The 21,429-nt window shown below is 35.9% G+C and overlaps 3 protein-coding genes across 8 annotated transcripts; 1 reads left to right on the forward strand and 2 right to left on the reverse strand.

The window, feature by feature from the left end:
• Positions 1-719: 719 nt before the first annotated feature.
• Positions 720-1,740, forward strand: LOC116181793 (myosin light chain alkali-like). Its single transcript, XM_031502221.1, has 6 exons — positions 720-859; positions 974-1,001; positions 1,052-1,186; positions 1,242-1,412; positions 1,463-1,549; positions 1,633-1,740. Exons 1-6 carry the CDS (start codon positions 857-859, stop codon positions 1,662-1,664), a joined length of 456 nt encoding a protein of 151 aa, XP_031358081.1. The 5' UTR covers positions 720-856; the 3' UTR covers positions 1,665-1,740.
• Positions 1,741-3,075: 1,335 nt separating this feature from the next.
• LOC116181791 (myosin light chain alkali-like) lies at positions 3,076-4,370 on the reverse strand. 2 transcript variants are annotated; one of them, XM_031502220.1, is made up of 6 exons: positions 4,240-4,370; positions 4,159-4,186; positions 3,870-4,010; positions 3,561-3,815; positions 3,452-3,491; positions 3,295-3,329 (listed from the first exon to the last, which is right to left on the reverse strand). In XM_031502220.1, exons 1-5 carry the CDS (start codon positions 4,240-4,242, stop codon positions 3,466-3,468), a joined length of 453 nt encoding a protein of 150 aa, XP_031358080.1. In that variant the 5' UTR covers positions 4,243-4,370; the 3' UTR covers positions 3,295-3,329; positions 3,452-3,465. The 2 variants fall into 2 exon arrangements, with proteins under 2 accessions (XP_031358079.1, XP_031358080.1); XM_031502219.1 differs by lacking the exon at positions 3,452-3,491 and having other exon boundaries at positions 3,076-3,329.
• Positions 4,371-7,771: 3,401 nt separating this feature from the next.
• On the reverse strand, positions 7,772-20,958 carry LOC116181790 (microtubule-associated protein tau-like). 5 transcript variants are annotated; one of them, XM_031502216.1, is made up of 10 exons: positions 20,847-20,949; positions 19,618-20,557; positions 19,513-19,556; positions 18,339-18,498; positions 18,083-18,291; positions 17,840-18,025; positions 16,279-16,317; positions 15,970-16,128; positions 15,835-15,900; positions 7,772-8,514 (listed from the first exon to the last, which is right to left on the reverse strand). In XM_031502216.1, the coding sequence occupies exons 1-9, from the start codon at positions 20,916-20,918 to the stop codon at positions 15,871-15,873; spliced, it is 1,839 nt and encodes a 612-aa protein (XP_031358076.1). In that variant the 5' UTR covers positions 20,919-20,949; the 3' UTR covers positions 7,772-8,514; positions 15,835-15,870. The 5 variants fall into 5 exon arrangements, with proteins under 5 accessions (XP_031358076.1, XP_031358078.1, XP_031358075.1 ...); XM_031502215.1 differs by lacking the exon at positions 15,835-15,900 and having other exon boundaries at positions 7,949-8,514; positions 18,083-18,288; positions 20,847-20,958; XM_031502214.1 differs by lacking the exon at positions 15,835-15,900 and having other exon boundaries at positions 7,949-8,514; positions 20,847-20,939.
• Positions 20,959-21,429: the final 471 nt, after the last annotated feature.

Raw genomic sequence — 21,429 nt, forward strand, 5'->3', positions numbered from 1 at the left:
AACAAATCATATCCATATGTATCCCTCCACACCTCGGATAGCACCAAAATTCCACCCTCTAAAGTTTATTATGGCTTGTACTGGCACCCGATTGCGTAGCCACCCCAACCTACACTCCCACGCTATATATTTAGGATCGCTTAACGTTTCACAATCCTTCTTCCCAACCTTTATAGGCGAGTAGCCTTTGTGAGCAGAAGGTAACATCGACAATTTATCGGCGCGTACCCTGCTCATAAATCGATCTCGAACCTGTATTATAATCGGCGTCTCGGCCCATTCGGTAATGATTTCGCTCCTATTGTTGGACGATCCAGCGCCCCATGCCGGAGAGACCGCGTTTATGTCCCCCGCAACTCACTTTGGACGCCCCAATTCGCTTGTTGAAATCGGCAATTGCTGTCCCCTAAACATAGCGGCGTTCACAGACTACCCCCACTCGTCCTAAATTGAATCTAATATTTCTTACAATTATCTATAACCGCTAGTACCTATGACATAAAAAGTTTGTATGTACCACGGGTATTACTTGATGTATACCCTCGGACGACTTACAACTGGCCCGAGGGCTTGTTGTAAGCGTGTCGCCCTCGGGAGGGCATAAACGTTCTCGTACTGCACTTAATACATAAATAACTATCCTTGATTAAAAGTTAACCCGTACGCATACATATTTGGCATTGAGGTGATCTCAAATTTCAATCTGTTGTTGGGACGTGTCGATAATTAGAAATTTCCCTCTACTCTCTTCCGTTACGCTTTTAGACTGGTGCAATGCGTATAATTAAGAGTCTATAAGTACCTTTAACGCTGCAGGTATTCAATTGTCCAGTTGTCATTCAATCATTCCTACAAAATGGTGAGTGGTGTTTAGGTGCCCGTTTTTAATTAATTTTTGTACTCACCTGTAATTCGCTCTGTTGCAACCTTATGACGACGTAATATACTATATTGTAGTTATATTTAATTGCAGGCAGATCTTAAAGAGAGAGAAATTGAAGGTAATTTGGTTTTTGACTTTGGTATAATTTCTTTTGACATCATAATTTAGACGCAGAGTTTGCCTTTGACATATATGCGGATGATGGCGTTTTGGATGGAACCATGTTAGGAAAAGTTCTACGTGCCCTTCAGTTAAACCCCAGCCTGGAATCTTTGGAAAAGTTGGGAGCTACTAAAAAGAAAGGTACGTAAACTTCACAAACTTGCCAAGTATCAGAAACAGAGCTTCAATAATGCAGGTGAAAAAAAATTCAAATTTGAAGAATTTTTACCGATATTTAGTGATTGTAAGAAAGAAAAAAAGGATCAAGGATGTTACGAGGACTTCATTGAATGCCTGAAATTGTATGATAAAGCGGAAGACGGTAAAATGATGGTGGCGGAACTTCATCACGCACTTATGGCGTTAGGTTGATAATTTGAATTTTATTATTTACTTTATTTCTATACACATTTGTAGGTGAAAAATTATCGGAAGCGGAAGTGGACACCTTATTTGAAGATTGCATGGGGGAAGAAGATGACGAGGGTCAAATTGAGTACGCCCGTAAGCGAAATTTGCCACTAGCTTTAAAATCAAATCAAACTGGTAATGATTCATGCAAATAGTTTTAATTCACTTCGTTTCAGCATTTCTCAAGAAGATGTGCGAACGGACGTGATCCAAAACAAAGTACGTATTATATAACCATCAAAAGACGAACTACTTCCCACTATAATCATGGTCAGATGAACTTACAGGTAAACTACGTGTAAGACATTAGCTGGACTTTTAGAAGCGACATTTCACCTTTTTTTTGATTATGTATTTGAAATTGCATTAAAATGTGTATACATCGTTATATTACGAGTTTCCATTAAGTACTGTTTGATCAAATTCCTATATAATCCGTGTTTGAATAACATTTTTTTTACTGAGGACGGTAAGTATCTACCTACTATAACCTACTTATTTAGTTACTTTCCCCACTTTTTAATGTAGGTATCTAATTGAACTCGATTAAAAATAATACTTATATTGCATTGCTAATATTTTATTTATTTTCCGATCAAAATAATTAAGTAAGTATGAAATGGTTGTTGCGCCTAGGTATATTTTGTTTTAATTTAAATCTATGACATCATCTACATATAACTCTCGCCAGGAAAGATTGCCGGTCACAGCACACCTTGTGTCGATTTACAATCTTTGTTTTTATTAAGATGCGAGCGACTTCTGGAATAGGATCGTGCTAATGTTGAACAAAAAGTCTTTTCGTTCAACATTGACACGATACTATCCCGGAAGTCGCTAGCACCTTACGAAAAACACAGATTGTAGATCGGGATCAAGTGTTCTGTGACCGGCAGTCTTTCCTGGCGAGAGTTATAAATATGGTGAGCTTTTCAATTTTGTAATGGAGAAAATTAAAATGTGATATGTAATACCGTAACGCTTGAATTCTTTTTTAGTGTTTTACAAAGTTTGGGCGACCAAATCTCTAGTATGAATTTTTCAGTGTAGTTTGAGTATATCTCCATTTTGTGTGGTAATTACCTATCTGTTTGCACATTTAGAACAAATGAGATCTTTTATCTGATCTCCCAATGTTTTCTTAGTTTCTTCGCACCAGCCTTCAACATAATATGCAACTTTATAAATCTGCGGGTGGTATACCCTGAACTTAACTGTGAAAGACGCTATGTCGTTCTATTTGGTATCCTCGATGTCCAGTACAGTTTTACAGAAAAAACTGTAGAGTTTAAAGGTGTTCAGATTTAAAAGGTGCATACAAAACTTTTAAAAATAAATTTCAACATTTCTGTTATTCGTAGCAATTCATAAAACAACAAAAGTCATGGCTAATGCATACTAATAACAGGAATTTTGAATTTTATTGTTAAATTTGCGGGTATACCAAAAGCTTAATAAAACATGTAAAAACAGTTTTGTATGCACCTTTTAATTCTGAACAACTCTGCAGTTATTTCTGTAAAATGTACAGGAGGGCAGGATATTGCATAAAACTAATTTCCCTATGTTCCTACTTACCGTGCACCACCCGGTATGTACCTCTGCCAACGTATGCGTGCGTGCGTGAGTGGGTCACGATCTGTTTTTAGCGTAGGCTATTTTGACACTAATGCAACGTCGAATTTATACATTTTATTATTAATATGTAATACAATTAACGCCATTAATATTTTCCATGATAACGTAAAAATAATGGATTTGTCCTTTAAAATTAAGGTAACAGACGGAGGAAAAAGACGGTAACAACGTCCCTCTAGGTTGAATTGTTTGAATGTTTCTTTTTCGGCAGGTACACTCCATGATGTAAGTTGAGCTAAAAATACAATTCCAGTTAGATCTGAGCATCGTGAAAAAATGCTAAAGCAAAATGCGTCAAGTGAAAGAGAAGGTAAACGAAGTGCGAAGCGAGCGACCGTATAAGAATTTTTTACTTACAACAAAGGTACCGATTACGCCATCATCTTCTTAAGAAATGCTAAAAATTTCATCGGCTCGTTCACATTTTGATATTTTACATAGAGAAGTGCGTGTATAGATTACTTACGTTCAAATGGCACAAATCCGTCTTCGTCCGGTTCTCCCATGCAGTCATCGAGTAATTCTTTGCATTCATCATCTGTTAGGCCCTCACCGAGAGAAAGTAAAATGTGTCCAAGTTCTGCAGCCATCATTGTGCCATTTTCTTCTTTATCGTACAGTTTCAGGCACTCCAAGAAATCTTCGAAAGTTCCTTGTTCCTTTTCTTTTTTTACCTGACTATAAATTGGGAGAAATTCGTCTAATTTCATTTTTTTCTCATCTGTAACAACGAATATGTTTATTTAAATATTGATGGCCCAAGATAATTGTGTACTTTTCTTTTTCGTTCCGCCCAATTTCTCAATGAGTGCTAAAGTGGGATTTTGGTTAAGGGCGCGTAGCATGTCACCTAAATTCACGGCATCGCAGGTGCCGTTTCCTTCAAAGTCATAAATGGAGAATACAAATTCCGCCCCTGTAATGTAAGAAGTATTACCTATATATTACATTTCGATATTTTTAGCACGCGCCTTATAAGCGCGCACGGGCTAAAAATAGACACCCTAAATGATCAGATCAAATAAAATTGGAAAAAAGGAAATATAACATAAATAAGTACTCACTTTCTACATCACGCGCGCTGAGGTCCGCCTAAAGCAAATTAAATGTCTGTAGGTGCAATATAAAAAAAATTATACACATACCATTGTATATGTGATGAGTCTGCAAACTTGGCTTCTTGCACGTTGGGCGAGAAATGGGGCCCCGAGCTTTCATTTTCAGAGGTTTTATTAAAGTAGATGGCGTTACTTGAACTCTATTTTCTGACCTGATTATTCCAAGCCAACGCGTGCTTGTGTTTCAAAATAGAATAGGTTGGGATTTTCAAGTACACATTTTTGTAAGATAAGTAACTCTGCTAATCTAAATTTGGTTCGTAGTTCAATCCGAGTACGAGTAGGTATCCATCATTAGTCATAGAATGCATTATCTTTAGCAGTTTTTTTTCTTTCTTCACAAAGTAGGTATCATCCACCTCATATTTTATAAGCCGTTATCCACTCTATTGTTATTCCGGAGATCATCTTTCATCATCAAATATAGATTTTATATACTGATTTCATTTTTTTAATCCTCCGCCGAAAGTTTGCTCCGGAAATTCGTCTACGAAATCTCGCCTACAAATACCATTCACCCTAAATAGTGAAAACCTTCGGAAAACTCGCTCCGGGATAATTTCCTTTTTTATCAAAAACTTTCAAATTATCAAATAACTAGGAGATCACAAAACAGTTTATTTAAAAAATGCTCAAATAAGTCACCATTCGCGGTTAAATAATTTGCTAAGCTGTCATAAAACGCTCTTCTGGCATTTGCTAATTTTTTATTTTTTTATTTGGTTTGAGTGCCTCGACAACCATAGGCCATTGGCACATGTTATAAGTAATTAATTTAGAACAGTAAGTTACAAAACACAAAAATGAACAGAAAATGAAAATTGACGAAAAATTTACATTTTACATTAGACTATATATAATTATACCTACAGATTAGCATCTTTAAGGAAATTGATAACGTTCTGGAAACTATTTGTTAGAACTTCTCTAAGCTCTGGTTTTAGGTCGTGTCGTTTTCTAATGTCCGCGTATTTTGGGCAGTCCATATAAGGATGTGCTTTACTGTCAGGACTGTGTAAGTTGCAATGCTCACATGCGGGTCTTTAGCTTCCATTAGATGGCCATGTGTTAATCTGGTGTCTCCCATCCGTAACCTGCGAATTATCATGGTGTGCCTTCTGCTCATCTTAGGTAGGTCATAACTGGACACGATGAGGGGCTAGCACACTGATTTGAATTGAACATAATAAATGAGGACATGCAGAATTTTTCAAGCTACAAGAAACCTATTTACAACTTTGCCTTAAATTAATTAGAGGAGAAAATATTTCGATATAAAGACATTAACATTGGAATCCCTATGGTGCGTAAACACTCTGTATTCCAGGTATGTATTGCTCAATTGATCTTTATGAAATGCCTGATGATCGCTATTTAAGTAAGCAAATTGAAACGTGCATAATGAGGTCGGAATTCGACATGTCCAAACAAAAATTCTTGCAGCTGGAAGAAGTTGCCAAGACCAAGACAATGCCACGACAGTTGGCCTAGCAATCACATGTAGTTATACATCAGGGTCGCCCATCGGGAACGCAGGAAGTTAAATGCTTGCTGTAATTGAACGTTTCCATTTTTTGTCACCAAATTAAACATTTGAGCAGTAGAATGTAGTACAATTTAGTTGACAGTCACAATGGAACGCTATACAACAGAGCAACGTGTTAAAATATATCGAGGTATATTACCAAAATTCTAAATCGCCGCCTGGCCCCCTAATCTCTCGAAATCATCAGCCAGCTTGGCCGCCTCGCTCATGCGATTTAACAGCGACAGATTGTTTTCTTTGGGGCTACGTGAAGGAGAAGGTCCAGATTTCCAGAAAATGAAGTGAACTTTTAATGAAGATTGTGGAAAATTTAGGCCTTCTTCCGCAAATTTTTTTATTCTAAACGTGTTATTAAGGTGCCCTCTGTCCATTTTTATCAATTTCATGATCGTACCTGGGGGGCTTATTAGCGTCACGTACCATTCCTTATTACTACTCGCGCGTTTGTCAGGAAGGTACCTACCTAGGTATAGCATTGGGGTAATAAATGACCTTCCTCTGTTTCCGGCTAAATGATCGATTGTAATTGCCGACATACAAATAAGCGTTGCACACACTGAAATTAAAAGTTGCTTTTTTCATTTAAGTCGTCAGAACATCTACCGGATGATTTAATGATGTCGCCACTTCGAAGTTGGGTGTTGGAATGTACTGTGGTAAACTTTGTGCTTCAGTGCTTGTGATGGTGGCGGCGATCGCTGGTGACCGCTTTACTTCGTTGGCAAGACCACTTCGGTATCCCAATATTATTACACAATCGGCTGTCAAACGATGCATTGCAGTGTTTTGGACGTGAATGTCTCTAGTTGGGTTTACACTTTTACCATGTACACTGGTCACTATAGTTAATGGAATGACCGGAATGCGTGGGAAGTAATAATGAATTCGTTTTTGTTGAATTAAAGATTTCATTTAAAATCCTAATTAAAATAATATCTAGAATTTCGACAAGAGAGTGAAGTTAAAAATGTTTTTGTGATGAACCACAGCCCCCCCCCCCGCCATCTTCGTTACACCAATACTTTAATGACCCGTAACCTATGCAATTCCACCTGGCCTGTAAGTACCCAGTCCGCCCCTGCTTCTCTCAGAAAGAACAACATCATTCTCTCGAAAACAACCTGAAGATCCGCTAAAAAACCGAATCGCAAATGGTAGAGCAATCACCAGAGTTGTATTATCTTATTCGTATGCCAATTTTGTACTTTCAAACCACTGATGTGTGTGGCCCCGTTTTAAAAATGAAAATACAAGATTACTAGTGTTTTGTCCTTACTTCCGTCTGGCAGTCCGTCCGTGTGTTGGAATGTACTTGAGGGGGGCGGGGGCTTGATTATGCAGAAGCACCTTTCAATCTTTCTCGTCAATTTGAATAACAAGGAAGGTTAGCTGCATGAAATACGAACCTACGTTTTCTGGTGGCAGACAAGTAAAGAAAAAATACGGAATAGAGCATATATTGTGTGATTATATAAGTGAAGCGATACATAATGTATTAGAGGTGAGAAATATTAAAAAGGTTATCAATGCAAAATGCATCTACCATCTAATACACAACATGATATTATAATAAACACAGAACCACTTTCAATAAATAATTTTTGGACAAAAAGGTAACTAACTTTTAACTACTTGTCATCTAACTTCCTCTCAACTTATAGGTATCCTTAATAACGCCATGGGGGCCGGGAATTACTTATAGGCGATCGTTTGCCGCGTGAACTACTACAACCAAAATTAGCGGCCTCAGGATGTGTAATCTCATACACTTCAACTTCGTCCAAGATTTTTACTTTCTGCTGCACAGGAGAAGAGACTGCTGGGGACGCCAATTCGAGTGATAAAGGTCGTAATTTTTTTTTCTGAAAAAATTATTTAATTAATGGCATCTGCCTTCTGTACAATTAAATATATTTGCACAAAGAATACTTACGTGAAGCATTGAAGCTACATAGTGCCGCATCGCTAGTGTTTCATTATAACCTAAGTGTATATGGCAAAAAAAGTCAAATCTACAAGTTAGTACATATATTTTTGAATACTTTTCATTAAATACATCGATAATAATTAAAAACTACCAAATCGACAATGTTTGAAATTAAAAAAAACACGCGTTTAGTATTAGCACACATCATGATGATATTTCCCAGACATTTCGGTTGAACGTAAAAAGTGATCTACATATTCGTGATTTACAAACAAACTTAACTTCTTTTTTAATATCATTTAAACTAATGTTATCTACAAATACGTGTTGAGTGATTGTAAAGAGAGCCAAACGAACTTACTTTCGTTTTGTGCGTTGCAGCTCTTTTTTAAAACACTCAGTGTAGGTAACCAAAAAGTGGACAACTTCGTGCCTTGGTGTAGATAATATACTTCGCTATAGTTACAGTGACTACAAAAGTGAATTACAAATACTTTACATACTATACTTTCATTAAAAATTTTACAAATATAACTCTATACTATGTTTATTGTTTACATGCAATGTTAAATAAAAACATTTTGTATAGGCATACACTCTATACTGATTTAATACATTTATCCAGAAAATTGTTCTGTGTGAAAATGATTTCTTTACGCAAACAGTTTTGTTCGTTCGGTCTCAAAACTGGCGAAAGAGATTCCACCTATATTTTGGTATTTTAAACAAACATATTTTTCTTTTTTGGTGGTATAAAATGTTGATATTAGTGCTGTCTGTTGAGATTCTCATCTGACACTGGCTCTCTCACATCCGCTTGGGAAGAGTTCTAGTAAAAATAATTTATCTATTACAAAGCACTAATGTGCAGTAGTTGAAGCTATTGCGATCATGCACAATAAAATTAAGTAGTTTATTAAATATATATTTCATTAATACCAGTTTATCAAGGAAAACGTCCCTTTCCTGAAGACACTAGTAACACTACCTAAAAGAGTGGCGTTGGTTGATACTTGATACTCAGAGGGAGATGGTCAATTTTAGCAATAAAAGTGTTCAAGTAGTGTGCACATATACAAAACGATTATACGGCCGATATAAGTAGTCACTTCTAAACGCACGGCGATAAAGCCTAGTTTTCATAGATACCAATTTCGGATGTTTTGTATGAAATCCGAATATTCGCAAAAAGTTGAAAAATTTTCAACTACAAAACGAATTTTCTACGTATCGTACTAATATTAGGACTTAATTGTGCATCCAAAGTCAAAATCTACATTACAGTTGCGCTTTTATTTATCGGTAATGGATATCGATTTCACGCATTGTTACTTGCGATACTTGTATTTACTACATGTTATGTGGAAAGTGGAAGTATAGGTGGGATCCAGAATGAAAGTAGAGTGACAAAAAAATATATATTCGTACATTGCGTTTGAAGAAAGAAATATCTATTTTATTTGGCGAGCGCATATTCAAACTTCCGGTTTGACCGGAAATCGTTTTTCAAATGCAATATACCTATATTTTTACGATATTTCAAAAGAGCAATAATTTGCTGTATAACAACATAACATTTACATACATACGTCGTGTCAATTTTAAAACTTGCAGTCGGCCATAATTTCCATACTAAAGAGGTTATTGAAAATCGCGCAAAACCGTTTCGGGGGTATCGAGAAGGAACCAGAGTAACGTTATGAGTGACAACCCCCCACCCCTTTCTTAACCCCCCAGCCCTCTCTCTTCAAAAATCCTAAATAGCAACCCTATACTTGTGACACATCGTTGGAGAGCTACTGAAAAATGCTTTCCAGTGGTACCAATAAAGTCGATATTGATTAAGACAATTTAACAAAAATTTTATAATTGACTAAAACTATAAATGTTGACATTGAGGGATTTATGGCAAATTGGCCAAGAACTTCAACCTGAGCTGCTTCATTACGCAAATATTGGTTGCTTTCTTTTTTATTGATAACAGATCCCATTTCTTTCGTAATGCAACAGGCACCGCACGTCCTGACAGCACACGACATGCTAAATTTTATAAATTTTCTAAATATTGAATCACTAATTTCTCTATTTTTTTTTGTATATCAACCATATGCAAATTTTGTTGTCATACTGCAAATTGATTACTCTTTTGAAATAGGTATCGTAAAAATATAGGCATTGCATTTGAAAAAATATTTCCGGTCAAACCGGAAGTGACACCGAAAGTTTGAATATGCGATCGGATAGATCGTAATGTCACATATAAAATTATATTTCACAAATTTTTCGTATCTCGCCAAATACAAGAGATAACGCACTGTATTAAGAAACGAATGTCGATAAGAAGTATTTTTCAAAAGCGAAACACCGTTGCAATTAAAATTTCTTCGTCCCGATTATGAATTATTAACGTTCATAATCATATTTAAATCATGCCATTTTTGTCGAAAGTCAACTTATCAGTCGAACCAAATGTTATACACAGGAACTAAATTTGGTGATCGTTTAGTCTGGCCCTTTTAACCCATTTCGTTGTGAACACGAAAAAATGCACTGCTCCGACGAGCAGGATCAACAGGTTTAGCACTTTCTAACTTTCTCTTCATTAAGAACAAAGTCCGCTGGTAGATGGGTACTTAATCTGCGTATAGGTACAATATTAATACTTTTTCCATCTTTTCTTTAATAAAAGCCTAATCCCATCAAACTAATCACACCCACCTTTACGTATATGATATTTACTACCTACTTCTTTATAGGTACTGTAGGTTATATGAGCCGAGTCTCCATTTTATAACGTTGGTAATAAATTAAGCACACCAGTTAATTATTATTACTATTAATAACCAAAACAATACACCTCCAAGCAGAGCTGGGAAGTATTCGAATAGGTACAAAATTGTATTTGATTACAGTATTGAATTTCTTTTTGTGTAAATACTTTTAAAGTACTGCAATTGTAACTTTAATTTAATTACTCTGTTTACTGGTAATCGTGTTTTGTAATAAAATTGTAGTCATAAATAAAAATCCCGACTTTTTTCTCGAGATTATTATAATTTGATCTACCTTGTCCGTTCTACGCCTTCGTAGTATTCACGGATGTAGGGTAACCATTGTTCGATTACGTCAGCGGAAAAAAAATCCAATGAAAAAAAAACTACGGAAAAAAAATCCAGGAAAAAACAGCCACGGAAAAAAAATCCTACGGAACAAAAATCCACCGGAAGTATAATCCATAGAATAATAATCCATGGAAACATAATCCATGGAAAAATAATCCATGGAAAATTAATCTATGGAAAAAGTACAGGATTTACCATCCAAGGAAAAAACGGAAAAACATCTACGGAAAAATCTGTATGAGAAAAAGGGAAGTACCTAAACCTGTGATAGCGTTACGTAAAAAAAAACACAATAAATGCAAAATATAATAAGTTTTAATAACAACTAGGGCCAGGGCGTACTGTTGACAATACAAAATATGTATAAAGAAATGAAGTATAATAGTTTCAATGAACTATGTAAATCGAATAGTATGACCTACGGCTAAAATGAAATCTTCCATAGTTCGGGCCCCGTCTCTGTATTCTACGCAAAGGGTGTTTAGTCGTCTCTGCAAGTTTTCAGTTGTGGTGCATTTTAGTATATTAGTATTAATTTAGTCAGTTTAGTGTAATGTGTAATAATTGAACTATACAGGGTGATTCAAATTCAAAGGCCACCATGGGGATCTCGGGAACTGTAAGAGATAGGTAGAGGTAGTTTACATTTGACAAAGTTACCCTTGATGGTAACATCATCTATTTTTAATAAGAAATAACGTTAATTCGTAAAAACGCAAGAAACTACTTACGTACGTTACTTAAGACAAAGGCAAAAAAGATATTTTACAAGCATTTGAAGAATGCAAGTAAGAGGATGAAGAAAAGAATGCATTAACCCATCGTTAAGTAACAATCCTGATAATTGCCTACAATATAATTTAGAAAATTAAGCCAGAAAAGAACACTGTTCCTTTAATTTAATATACATTCTTTTTTCCTGACTGTTTTTTCCTGGATTTTGTTTCCGCTGACTTTTTTTACCTGGCTTATTTTTCCGCTGGTTTTTTTTCCGTGCCTCTTTTTTCCTGGATTTTTTTTCCGTAGTTTTTTTTTCATTGGATTTTTTTTCCTAGATTCGTTCGATTACAATAGAGCAATTCAGATATCTAACTCAATGACTGTTGTATTTATTGGTTTTTTTTTTACTCCATGGACTAAATCAACGTGTTTTGTCAATCATTTAAAAGGGACTAAAGCGTCACTTTTTCTCCCGGAGGGTGAAAAACCCGACGCTGAACAAAAAGTGGCAGCACACACTGAATTACTTATATCAAACACAATTTAATGATTAATGGTTACATTTATCTATATGTACATTTTTATTCTTGCAGCATATTTTACTCTTATTATGCCGGTTTGCATATATCTTTTTGAATTTAGAAGGTAGTTAGTTTTGGTTTCCTTATACCTACCTTGTTCTTCAGGGTTTTAAACGATCATTAATACGCCGTAGTTTTAAATTAAACTAGAATCTTTAAATCAAACTGACATTATTTATCGTTATACGGTCACAATTTGACATTGTCAGGTATATTGATCTTACAATCAAACAAATTTATTCTTTCACAGGACTAAATTGCATCCTAATCCCTCGGGTGCTTGTTGCGCTCAACTATCTGCACCCTCGGGATTAAAACACACACTTAAGTCCCTTGGTATATAATATACTACTTTATTAGTTTATTCTATTGCACGATGAAGTACCTACTGTGTGATTTCCCCTATCTCTAACAAGTTTATTTAGTAAAAATGCGGTGTACCATGTACATAAATTGCAATTTCGACTTCCAAGTGCATCGGTTACTAAACATCTTTAAATGTTTAAGAAATATCTGGTTTTATCGAAATATCTTTAAAATAACGATGAAAATCAAAAAATTAGTTAACGTTAAAAAAATTTACATATCAAATGAGTGTCGTCCATAACGTTGGAATTGAAGTTCACAAAATGGGGGCGAATGGTAATCGATATGAGAAAATATAAAATAGGTATAAATATTTTCTCATATCGATTTACATATCAAAGTCATCGTGTGTGACGTCGAAGGGCCTTTAGCGCATTTTTATGTGGCAGATCAGATCAAATCAGCCAGTGTTAACTCCACCATCAATAAGATGTTGTCGAAGCTACCTTTTTACAAATAAATTTGCTAAAATGCGCTAAAAATATAGGTAGATAAGTACGTGCGGATGTAAGATCTAGGCCTAGCGAAGTTTAAAAATAATAGTATATTAAGATACAAGTGTATAATCAAGTCTTTAAAGCACGCGCAACGAGTTTAAGAGCACGACGCAAAGCGGAGTGCCTTTAACGTTGCAAGTGCTTTAAAGACCAATTATACACGTGTATCTTATAGTATTTTTTATTATCCCTGCAGTATAATTTAAAAATAGGAAATACAATGAAGTCATATTGACGTTATACTCGAATACATGTTTAATTAAGTGGGCTGGGTGTTCGAAATTTCACGATTGCCATGGAAATGTTACTTGACGTTTGCTTATAATCATCATCATCTTTGTAAATAAAACGATTTCCGTTGAAAAAGATAATACATTACATCGTCCATTAAATCGCTTGTAAAATCTAAACAAACGTTGGTAGGTGTAAAATCCAAATCCAGTAATAGCTATTTGTGTGTTAAGAGCGCAAAATGATATATTGTCGATTGAAAGAGACAGTTGACGCGCGACGAAGGAGCGCGGCAATCTCTTGAAATCGACAATCAATTTGCGCTCGAATTACACACAAGGCTTTTTCTACAATCGAGCAGTTCACATATTTCCAAAAATTTAAATTTTTCACTCAAATCATTTTAATCTTATGCCCAAATGAAAGATGTCATTTACTCGTTGGATACTCTGAGCAATGCATATTTGATTTATAGTTAATAATTGGGAGAGCGAGCGTTTTTTCTATTTTGTCGCTTATAAGCGACAAAGTGACATTCCTCGAAAAAGATGACGTTTGCGTTGTCAAATACGAGCGCAAATGCCTACTTTGGATATCGATTGTAGAAAAAGCCTATTATAAAGAATATGAAAAGTTGTTTCCATGGATGAATAGGAAGTTACTTACGAATAAAGTCTTAAATGCATCGACAATGCTAGCATATACAGGGTGATTCCTATAGTACCTGCCACCGTTTGGGAGCGTGTAGTTGGTGCGTAGGGGAGTATTTTGATATAGCACACTTGGGGTCGGAAATCTAAAATAAGGGTGCCAGAGCCAAATTTACCTTCTGGAATTTCGCGCCTGTAGGTAGGCAACCCAACCGGCCGGCGGTGCACACGGAGCGATCTCAGGCGGCGATGTGTGGCTGACACTTGATCAGAATTTTGTTTAAACCCACGTTTAAATCCCGTCTGCAACGACGCGTATCAAGTGAATAAACACTATGGCAATAGTATAATAATAGTTGGCTAGATGTAGGAAGTGCATTGAGAACAACGGTGGTCACGTTGAACACTTGTAAACGTTATTGCTTTTGACTGTCGTTTTCCCTCCTTCCCTCCCATGTCGCTTCCTCGCGCTAACTCGCTCTGCATCGCTCCGCGCGAAACGTCGGTCGGTTTGGTTGCCTACATACAGGCGTGAAATTCCAGAAGATAAATTTGGTTCTGGCGCCCTTATTTTAGATTTCCGACCCCAAGTGTCCTATATCAAAATACTCCCCTAGGCACCCCCTATACGCTCCCAAACGGTGGCAGGTACTATAGGAATCACCCTGTATGAAGGAAATGTCAAAGGTATTTAAATCTTCTATCTTTTGGTGCATTCATTCAAAACTTCACTTATTGCCGGGACTAAAAAGTGGAACAGATTTAGAAGCATACCCTAAATTACGCGCGTTTGTAAAAGCTTCAACCAAAGGATAGGTACCTACAAAAGCCAAAGAAATGTTCTTTCTGCATTTACAGAAAGCGACCTAAGAGGATTTTTTATTTCATCCACATCACAGTTTCAAAAGTCATACTTGAAGTATCGTTACTTAGCAACTTTAAAGCACGTGTGTTTTAAAGGGGCAGTATACCCAAATTTCATGTTTTCGTCTAAAGATAGATTAAAAATATCTAAGAGTAACGGTGAAAACCGCAAGTCGCTACGCCGTTTCGTTATTAAATGGTAAGGTGTCGAATGTAAAAAACGGTCGTTGTGACGTCATCCCGACAAATGGGTCGGTGGCGCGCTTTAGCAATATATGGATTCGATGACGTTTGACGTGTTAATACAAACGTCAGTCAACTTATCTAAGAAAGTAAGATTGTGTCTGATTGCTTATAAACGATCAACTTCGTAGTGGAGAAACCAGTTCAACATCAAACATATGCCACAATCAAACAGAAGAACTGAATCAAATGAAACCAATACCGCTTACTGAAAGCATAGGTATCCAATCTGAGCTGGGTATAGAAATTTATATGAGGATATATGTTCGGATGATACTTCAGTAAGGTTTTCTTGTTTTTTTCAAAGGAAAGCGAACTAGAATATGAAAGAACTAACACGTTTGGACTGCTTGGATCCTTGCCGCCGCACCCACGATGTCGGGATGACGTCACATGTTCTGTCTTTCAAACTTTCATCATTAATAATTTGAAAACTACTCATCGTAGAAAACTCCGGTTTGAAATTTTGTTCTTAGATTTTCTTCTACAATTTTTTTGACTTTGGGTATACTACCCCTTTAAAGGCCTTTTTTCGCACGCATTTGAGTGTTTAAAACGGAGATGGTGATTCAGGTATAATAAAAAAGTAATTGTAATTACAATACTAAATTAGGTAATACATTGCAATTGTAATCAGTAATCGAATACAAACTCTGAAGTAGGTGATCAATTACTGTAATTAAATAAGTACTTTTATGACAAAGTAATTTGTAATCGGTATTTGAATACTTTTTTTGAGTAATCATCCCAGCTCTGCATACAAGCACAATTGGTTGTTTGAGTGCGTACAGAAAAATGTTTAGGCAAGTGTTTACTTTTTAGTCTCAAATACAAAGAAGTTGTTAGTAAACTTTGCGCTCACTTAACTGTTTTACCTTACTGTCCTACGATAAAATGGTATGAATGGAAAACTAATAGAATGTATATAAGTAATCAACATTCTGAAAATAATGCATATAGAATCAGAATCTGGTTCCTAATAATAAGGGTGGGTGGAAGTAGAGACGTACCTGTGATCCGTCCAAGGAAGCGTTGGAATGGGCGGACATTTGACGTAAATATCCTTTATCGTCATATATTTTCTTATCTCCACCCCCCGGTTTGTGTTTTATGTTATCCAACGATCCAATTTTACTTTGAACTTTAATATCCACTTTTTTTGTTTCAATCTGTTAAAAAAATACATATTTATAGCAACTAACCAACAAGTGTTGCAGTAAAGATGCAAAGTGCAAATGTCTCTGCCTACGTAATTGTGTAGACTACGTGAAAGTAGAAATTTTATTGTGATTTTTTGTGACCATAATATGTTTACTCACATCTCTTCTAATTTCTTCCAGTTTGTGTTCAGATTCAGACTAAACAAAGCGATAGATTTCAATTATTAATGGGAATGAAAGATGTACGGAGATTTTTGTCGCTATTATGCGTTGGACTGTTTCTGATTTGTCGGGGATTTGTGAACAAAGTGGACAATAATCATGCCATGTGTCAGTGTTTTGTCTTTATGTTGTGTGTTTGTTATAATTGCGTGTGTTAATATAACCGGATCTTGCATTGCTAACATGAAACCTTCAGTCTCTGAGAAGATATGTATATCGATTTTATTGCAGTAAACTTATCAAAATTAGACGTTGGGAAGGTTGAGATCCTATACGACGCTATTAATAAATGCGTAAAGTGCGTTTATTTTCTCTTAATTTCTGTTCCCCAAACAAATATTGTTCATGGTAACTTCAAGTTTTATTTTGACGATTGAATTAAAAGTGAGCGTTCGTCATCTTCCTACGTTTATCATTGGGTAAATTGTTCCAAATCATTAGCTATAGTCTCATTGTCTGGGTCTGGTTTTGAATTACACTCTGTAAATTAACCTTCTTTGAATACCGCTGCACGAAATGGGCCGTTTCGGCGTCGCCGTTTTGACGCGAAGCTCTTTCGGCGCAAAGCCATTACGGTGCGAAGCCATTGCGACGCGACGCGAGAACAATTGCTTCCGTTCTACCGTCCCAATTATCAATTAGTAACGTTCATAATCATATTTAAATCATACCAATTTTGTCGAAAGTCAACTTATCAGTCGAACCACTACTTTCAAAATGATTAAAGTGATTGGACTTGTTATTCATAATTTTTCAAAAATCGAATAAGGTACCCAGGTACATATCTGTTTATAAGGTAAGAGTACATAATAAGGGAATAAGGATAAGGATAAGGTACCTTTAGCCATGTGAGTACCGAATTGCCGTTTCACTTGATGCAATTTATTACGTACCTACTCATATTATTATCAAAATTTTAAATTTGTACATTTATTTCAAAGGAATAACCTACACACATGTAAACCAATAAAATAATCGTTAAGGCCGATTTATAAACTTTACGTTCGCGTTGGCGTTCGCTGTTCGCGTCCGTCGTTGCAGAGCTTATTTCGGTTAAGCGATTTTTAGTTTACAGTTTGTTCATGCAAGGGACAAGAATTATTTCTGTGAAAGATTTATGATAAATGAGCATATATAAAAGACTGGCTTCACAAGCCAAAACGAGCAATTTGACAGGACATTAATTTGCGCGCCAAATGGGTACCTACTCTTTTTCCAATGGTCAATATCTTCGGTGAACTACGAACTGCCAGCGCGAACGCAGACGACAAAGTTTATAAATCGGCCTTTATTTTGAAAATTATGGTGAGTAATGTTTTCATTCCAAATGTACCTTTGTTGGTTTACTCTCATAACAAAAGAATGACCATCAGGAAACTTGTACTTTGTCTAAATCTCTGCAGAAACTATTATTTGCAAAGGGTTTTCATGTTCACGTTCAAACACACTTAGGAGGATATTTTCAGTGAGATACTACTAGCTGTGATAATTTACCTACCTTAACATCGCCTCCTCCGGGTACATGTTTAATATTATCCTTGGAACCAACTTTTGATTTCGCGTTTTCCTTAAAATCTAACTTAACAATATCTATTTTCTTATCGCCCCCTTTAGGTTTATGAGTTGTATTCTCCAAAGAACCCACTTTCGATTTAGCACTCCAATTCAGTTTTTGTTGCTGAATCTGGAATAAAAGTTGATTAAATTCGCAATGCGGTTATAAATAAGATACTATCGCAACCTTTTTATCACCTCCTCCAGGTAAATAAGTGTCATTTTTTGCCGTAACTCTTGATGATGTTGTTGAAAAATCTATCTTTTTACTCTCGATTTTGATATTTCCTCCGCCCGGTTTGTGCGTTGCATTTTCTAGAGATCCTATTTTCGATTTCACTACTTTTAAGTTTGGAGACGGAGCCGAACCGACTTGAATTTTGTTCATAGGAACTTCTAGAAAATGTTATTTAATGATTTGATATTCGGCGCGAGGAAAATACTTTTCTTATCGGCGGTAGACGTGGGAGTTTCTGGACTTTTTGGATTTGGAGATTTTGCGACTCTTGTGAAAGATTTATTTTTTGTGGGTGTTGTTGCAGAACGTGGAGTGGAACTCTTCGATGATTTTTTACCTGTAGAATATTCGCTGTTTAGGTGATCCTATAAATAATAAAAACATATTTAGTATCATATTCCCACTTCGTCTTTATAAATCATAAGCATGGACAAATCAGGAACAATTCAATGTCTATAAGCAAATATAGAAAACAGAATGGCTAAAAAACAATGTCCTCTTGCCAAGCGAAATCTCAATCAATGTAATAAAGCACCTTTCCGCAATAAGAAAAATTATGTAGAAAATAAATTGGGTGATATAGGGGATCAAAACAAATATATTGTTTTTCCACATAAATCGAGGGCCCAACGTTTGGGAGCAACCCTCAAAAAAATGGTTAAGCTTGCATTTCCCCTTTATGTTCCTTTTATGTTTTAAGTTTTTTCTAGGCAACCAACAAAATCGAACTGTTCTTTTTAAACTAGGTACTTTTAAAACAAGACTTATGCTCGTTTATCCTTCGAGCTAGACGGGTGTCCCCAGCCTACTATAGTGAGCCAACTAAATTCACTTCGCATGTATGATGTACCTATAGTTACTGGAAAATGTTCAAAATAACAAAAGACATAAGTCGATTTCGCGATAGTTAAAATTAATATCGATCATTAAATTATACTAAAAATTTGACGTTAAATGAAAAAAACGCCTACGTATATACTATGGTATTTCTTATAAAATATATAGTTTAAATAACATAGCATATAATGAAACGTTGTCGCTGTTTTTTAGGTAATTCCAAGACATATCTGATTTATTGTAAAATGTACCTTTTTATTTTGTGGATTTCCACGGTTTTGAAAAACGGAAAATTATGAGTTTATGAGTGTATGAACAGATGCAGTGTTTTTTTCTCTGAAAAAATGTCTTTAGACCATTGTAATGTAATCCTGAAAAAAAGTTTCATCTTTGGTCATTCAACAGACTTCCTGAATCGTGCCTATAATAATGAGAAAGTTATAAATATAGCAATAGCGCCAGAAAACATTGTATGGAATAAATCTGTTTAACGTTATTTCAATTAAAAACGTTACAATGGGTAGGAGAAGAGGAATACTTACGTTTCCTTGGGTGGACTCATCCACTCCACTGTCATTATCTCCTTCTGTAACAAAAACCTCAATTAATTCTCACATGATCAAAATGAATAAAATTTTAAAATTAACCTGCTTTATAAAGACGTAATTTTGAGGAAGACCGTGTTTTAGTTTCGGGAGATTTTCTATCATTTTTCAATAAATTGGGCGACTTTGGTTTTTCTGCTCTCTTTGACGCAGATTGTTTTGGCGAAGAAGTCGTTGGGTTTTCCTGTGTTGGTGATGGCGTTCTCGTAACATGGGCTCTTCTCATGTAAGGCTGAGGAGAAGGTGGGTTCGACTGCAAATTTGTGGTTGCTTTGTTTAGCTCTTCGCGCGAATTGTTCGCAAGGGGTTGGTTGTCCATCCGTCCTTCCATCCGCGTTTCGGGTCGTGGATTTTGCTCGATTTGTCTGGATAAATCTGGAATGAGGTTTTCATCTTCAACATCCCCAACTGAACTTTTTTGGTCTTTTTGAAATTCATCATTTAAGTTGATCTCTGTTTGTTCTTCTTCTTCATTGTTAGCTGCCTCAATTGCTGACACATTATCTTCTTGAGATGAATTACATTCGTAGGAATCCAGCGTTTGACTTTTTGTTAAATTGTTAGAAAGTGTCGGTTTACTTGTTGTTGTTGGAAGAGGAAACGATCTTTGCTGATAGATGTTCTGCGGTCTCGGAGTTAATAAAGGGGGTCTACCGAAATTTGGTGGTGTGGGCCTAAATCCGGGAGTGATCTGTGGTCTGGTAGTTGGTATGATGTTATGTGAAACTGGCTGTCTTGGATATAAATTTTGTGCAGCCAGCGGAGGACGTTGTTGTTGTATTAAAGGACGTTGAACGAACGGGGTTCCTCCCGGTGGAGGTGGCCTTGACAGTTGTGGCCTAAGGAGTGGATTCGGAAAGCCTAGACGCACATTTAAGTTAACTCTACTGTCTATTCGAGTTAATAACGGCCGAACATTTCCATCTACTTGTTGCGGTGCGCTTGGCTGCTCAAACTGACTAACCCTTTCCGGCACATTCGCCTAATACGAAATACACTTTCAATATCCGTCGAAAATGTAATGTAAGTAAATGTTATAATTGGGCATTTAAAGTTAACCCTAAATTGTCTATACAATTAAGCAATAATATCTTTAAAACAGCTATTTGAGAATTTAAGAATGGCATGTCACACAACAGGGTTATCGTTATTCTGATGGTGCCTGGCTCGAAAAACCAAATGGGGAAAGTTGTTTCAATAACTTTCATTTTCTATTATTTGAATATCAATACTTCACTAACCCAATTATATACTCTCAATGTTTTTCTTACCAACTCGTAGATATTTTTATTGTCCGGTACTTCTTGTGAAGGCCCATTCGGTAGATTTTGTGAATGTGACATTTCTCTGTTAAGAAAGACAAAGAGATAGGTACTGAAAAGCAATACCTAACGTACTATAATATATGCAAGCTGACTACCTATACATATGTGTACTATAGAGGATGGGGCATTTTAAACGATCAATCCTTAATAATTGATTAGATCAGGCATGTAATATCGTCATAAGATTTTTACTAAACATAGGTATAACATTATAATATGACACACGTGGTATGGCGCTCTTTAGGAAAGGTGCGGTGTGGGTAAAATGAGAAAAGTGAACTAAAGTTACCGTTCAATGTGTTTCCCTCGGTGTCATATGTTTAGTGAAAAGTGCATGGTGATATCACATTTCGTTCCCAAATTATTAAGTATAAGTCGTTTTATTGTAAATGTGCCACCCAACTTATACAATGTGTTTTATGACTGGTCCTTGCAGTATTACTGACCTTATTTCTACATTTTCTACTGTGCGAACGTTTTTACTAAATTTTAGAGCTGGACATATACAAATAGAACAGTTTCTGAAACC

This window comes from Photinus pyralis, unplaced genomic scaffold (genome assembly GCF_008802855.1).
Source record: "Photinus pyralis isolate 1611_PpyrPB1 unplaced genomic scaffold, Ppyr1.3 Ppyr1.4_unclustered_Scaffold2018, whole genome shotgun sequence".
NCBI classification, from domain to species: domain Eukaryota; kingdom Metazoa; phylum Arthropoda; class Insecta; order Coleoptera; family Lampyridae; genus Photinus; species Photinus pyralis.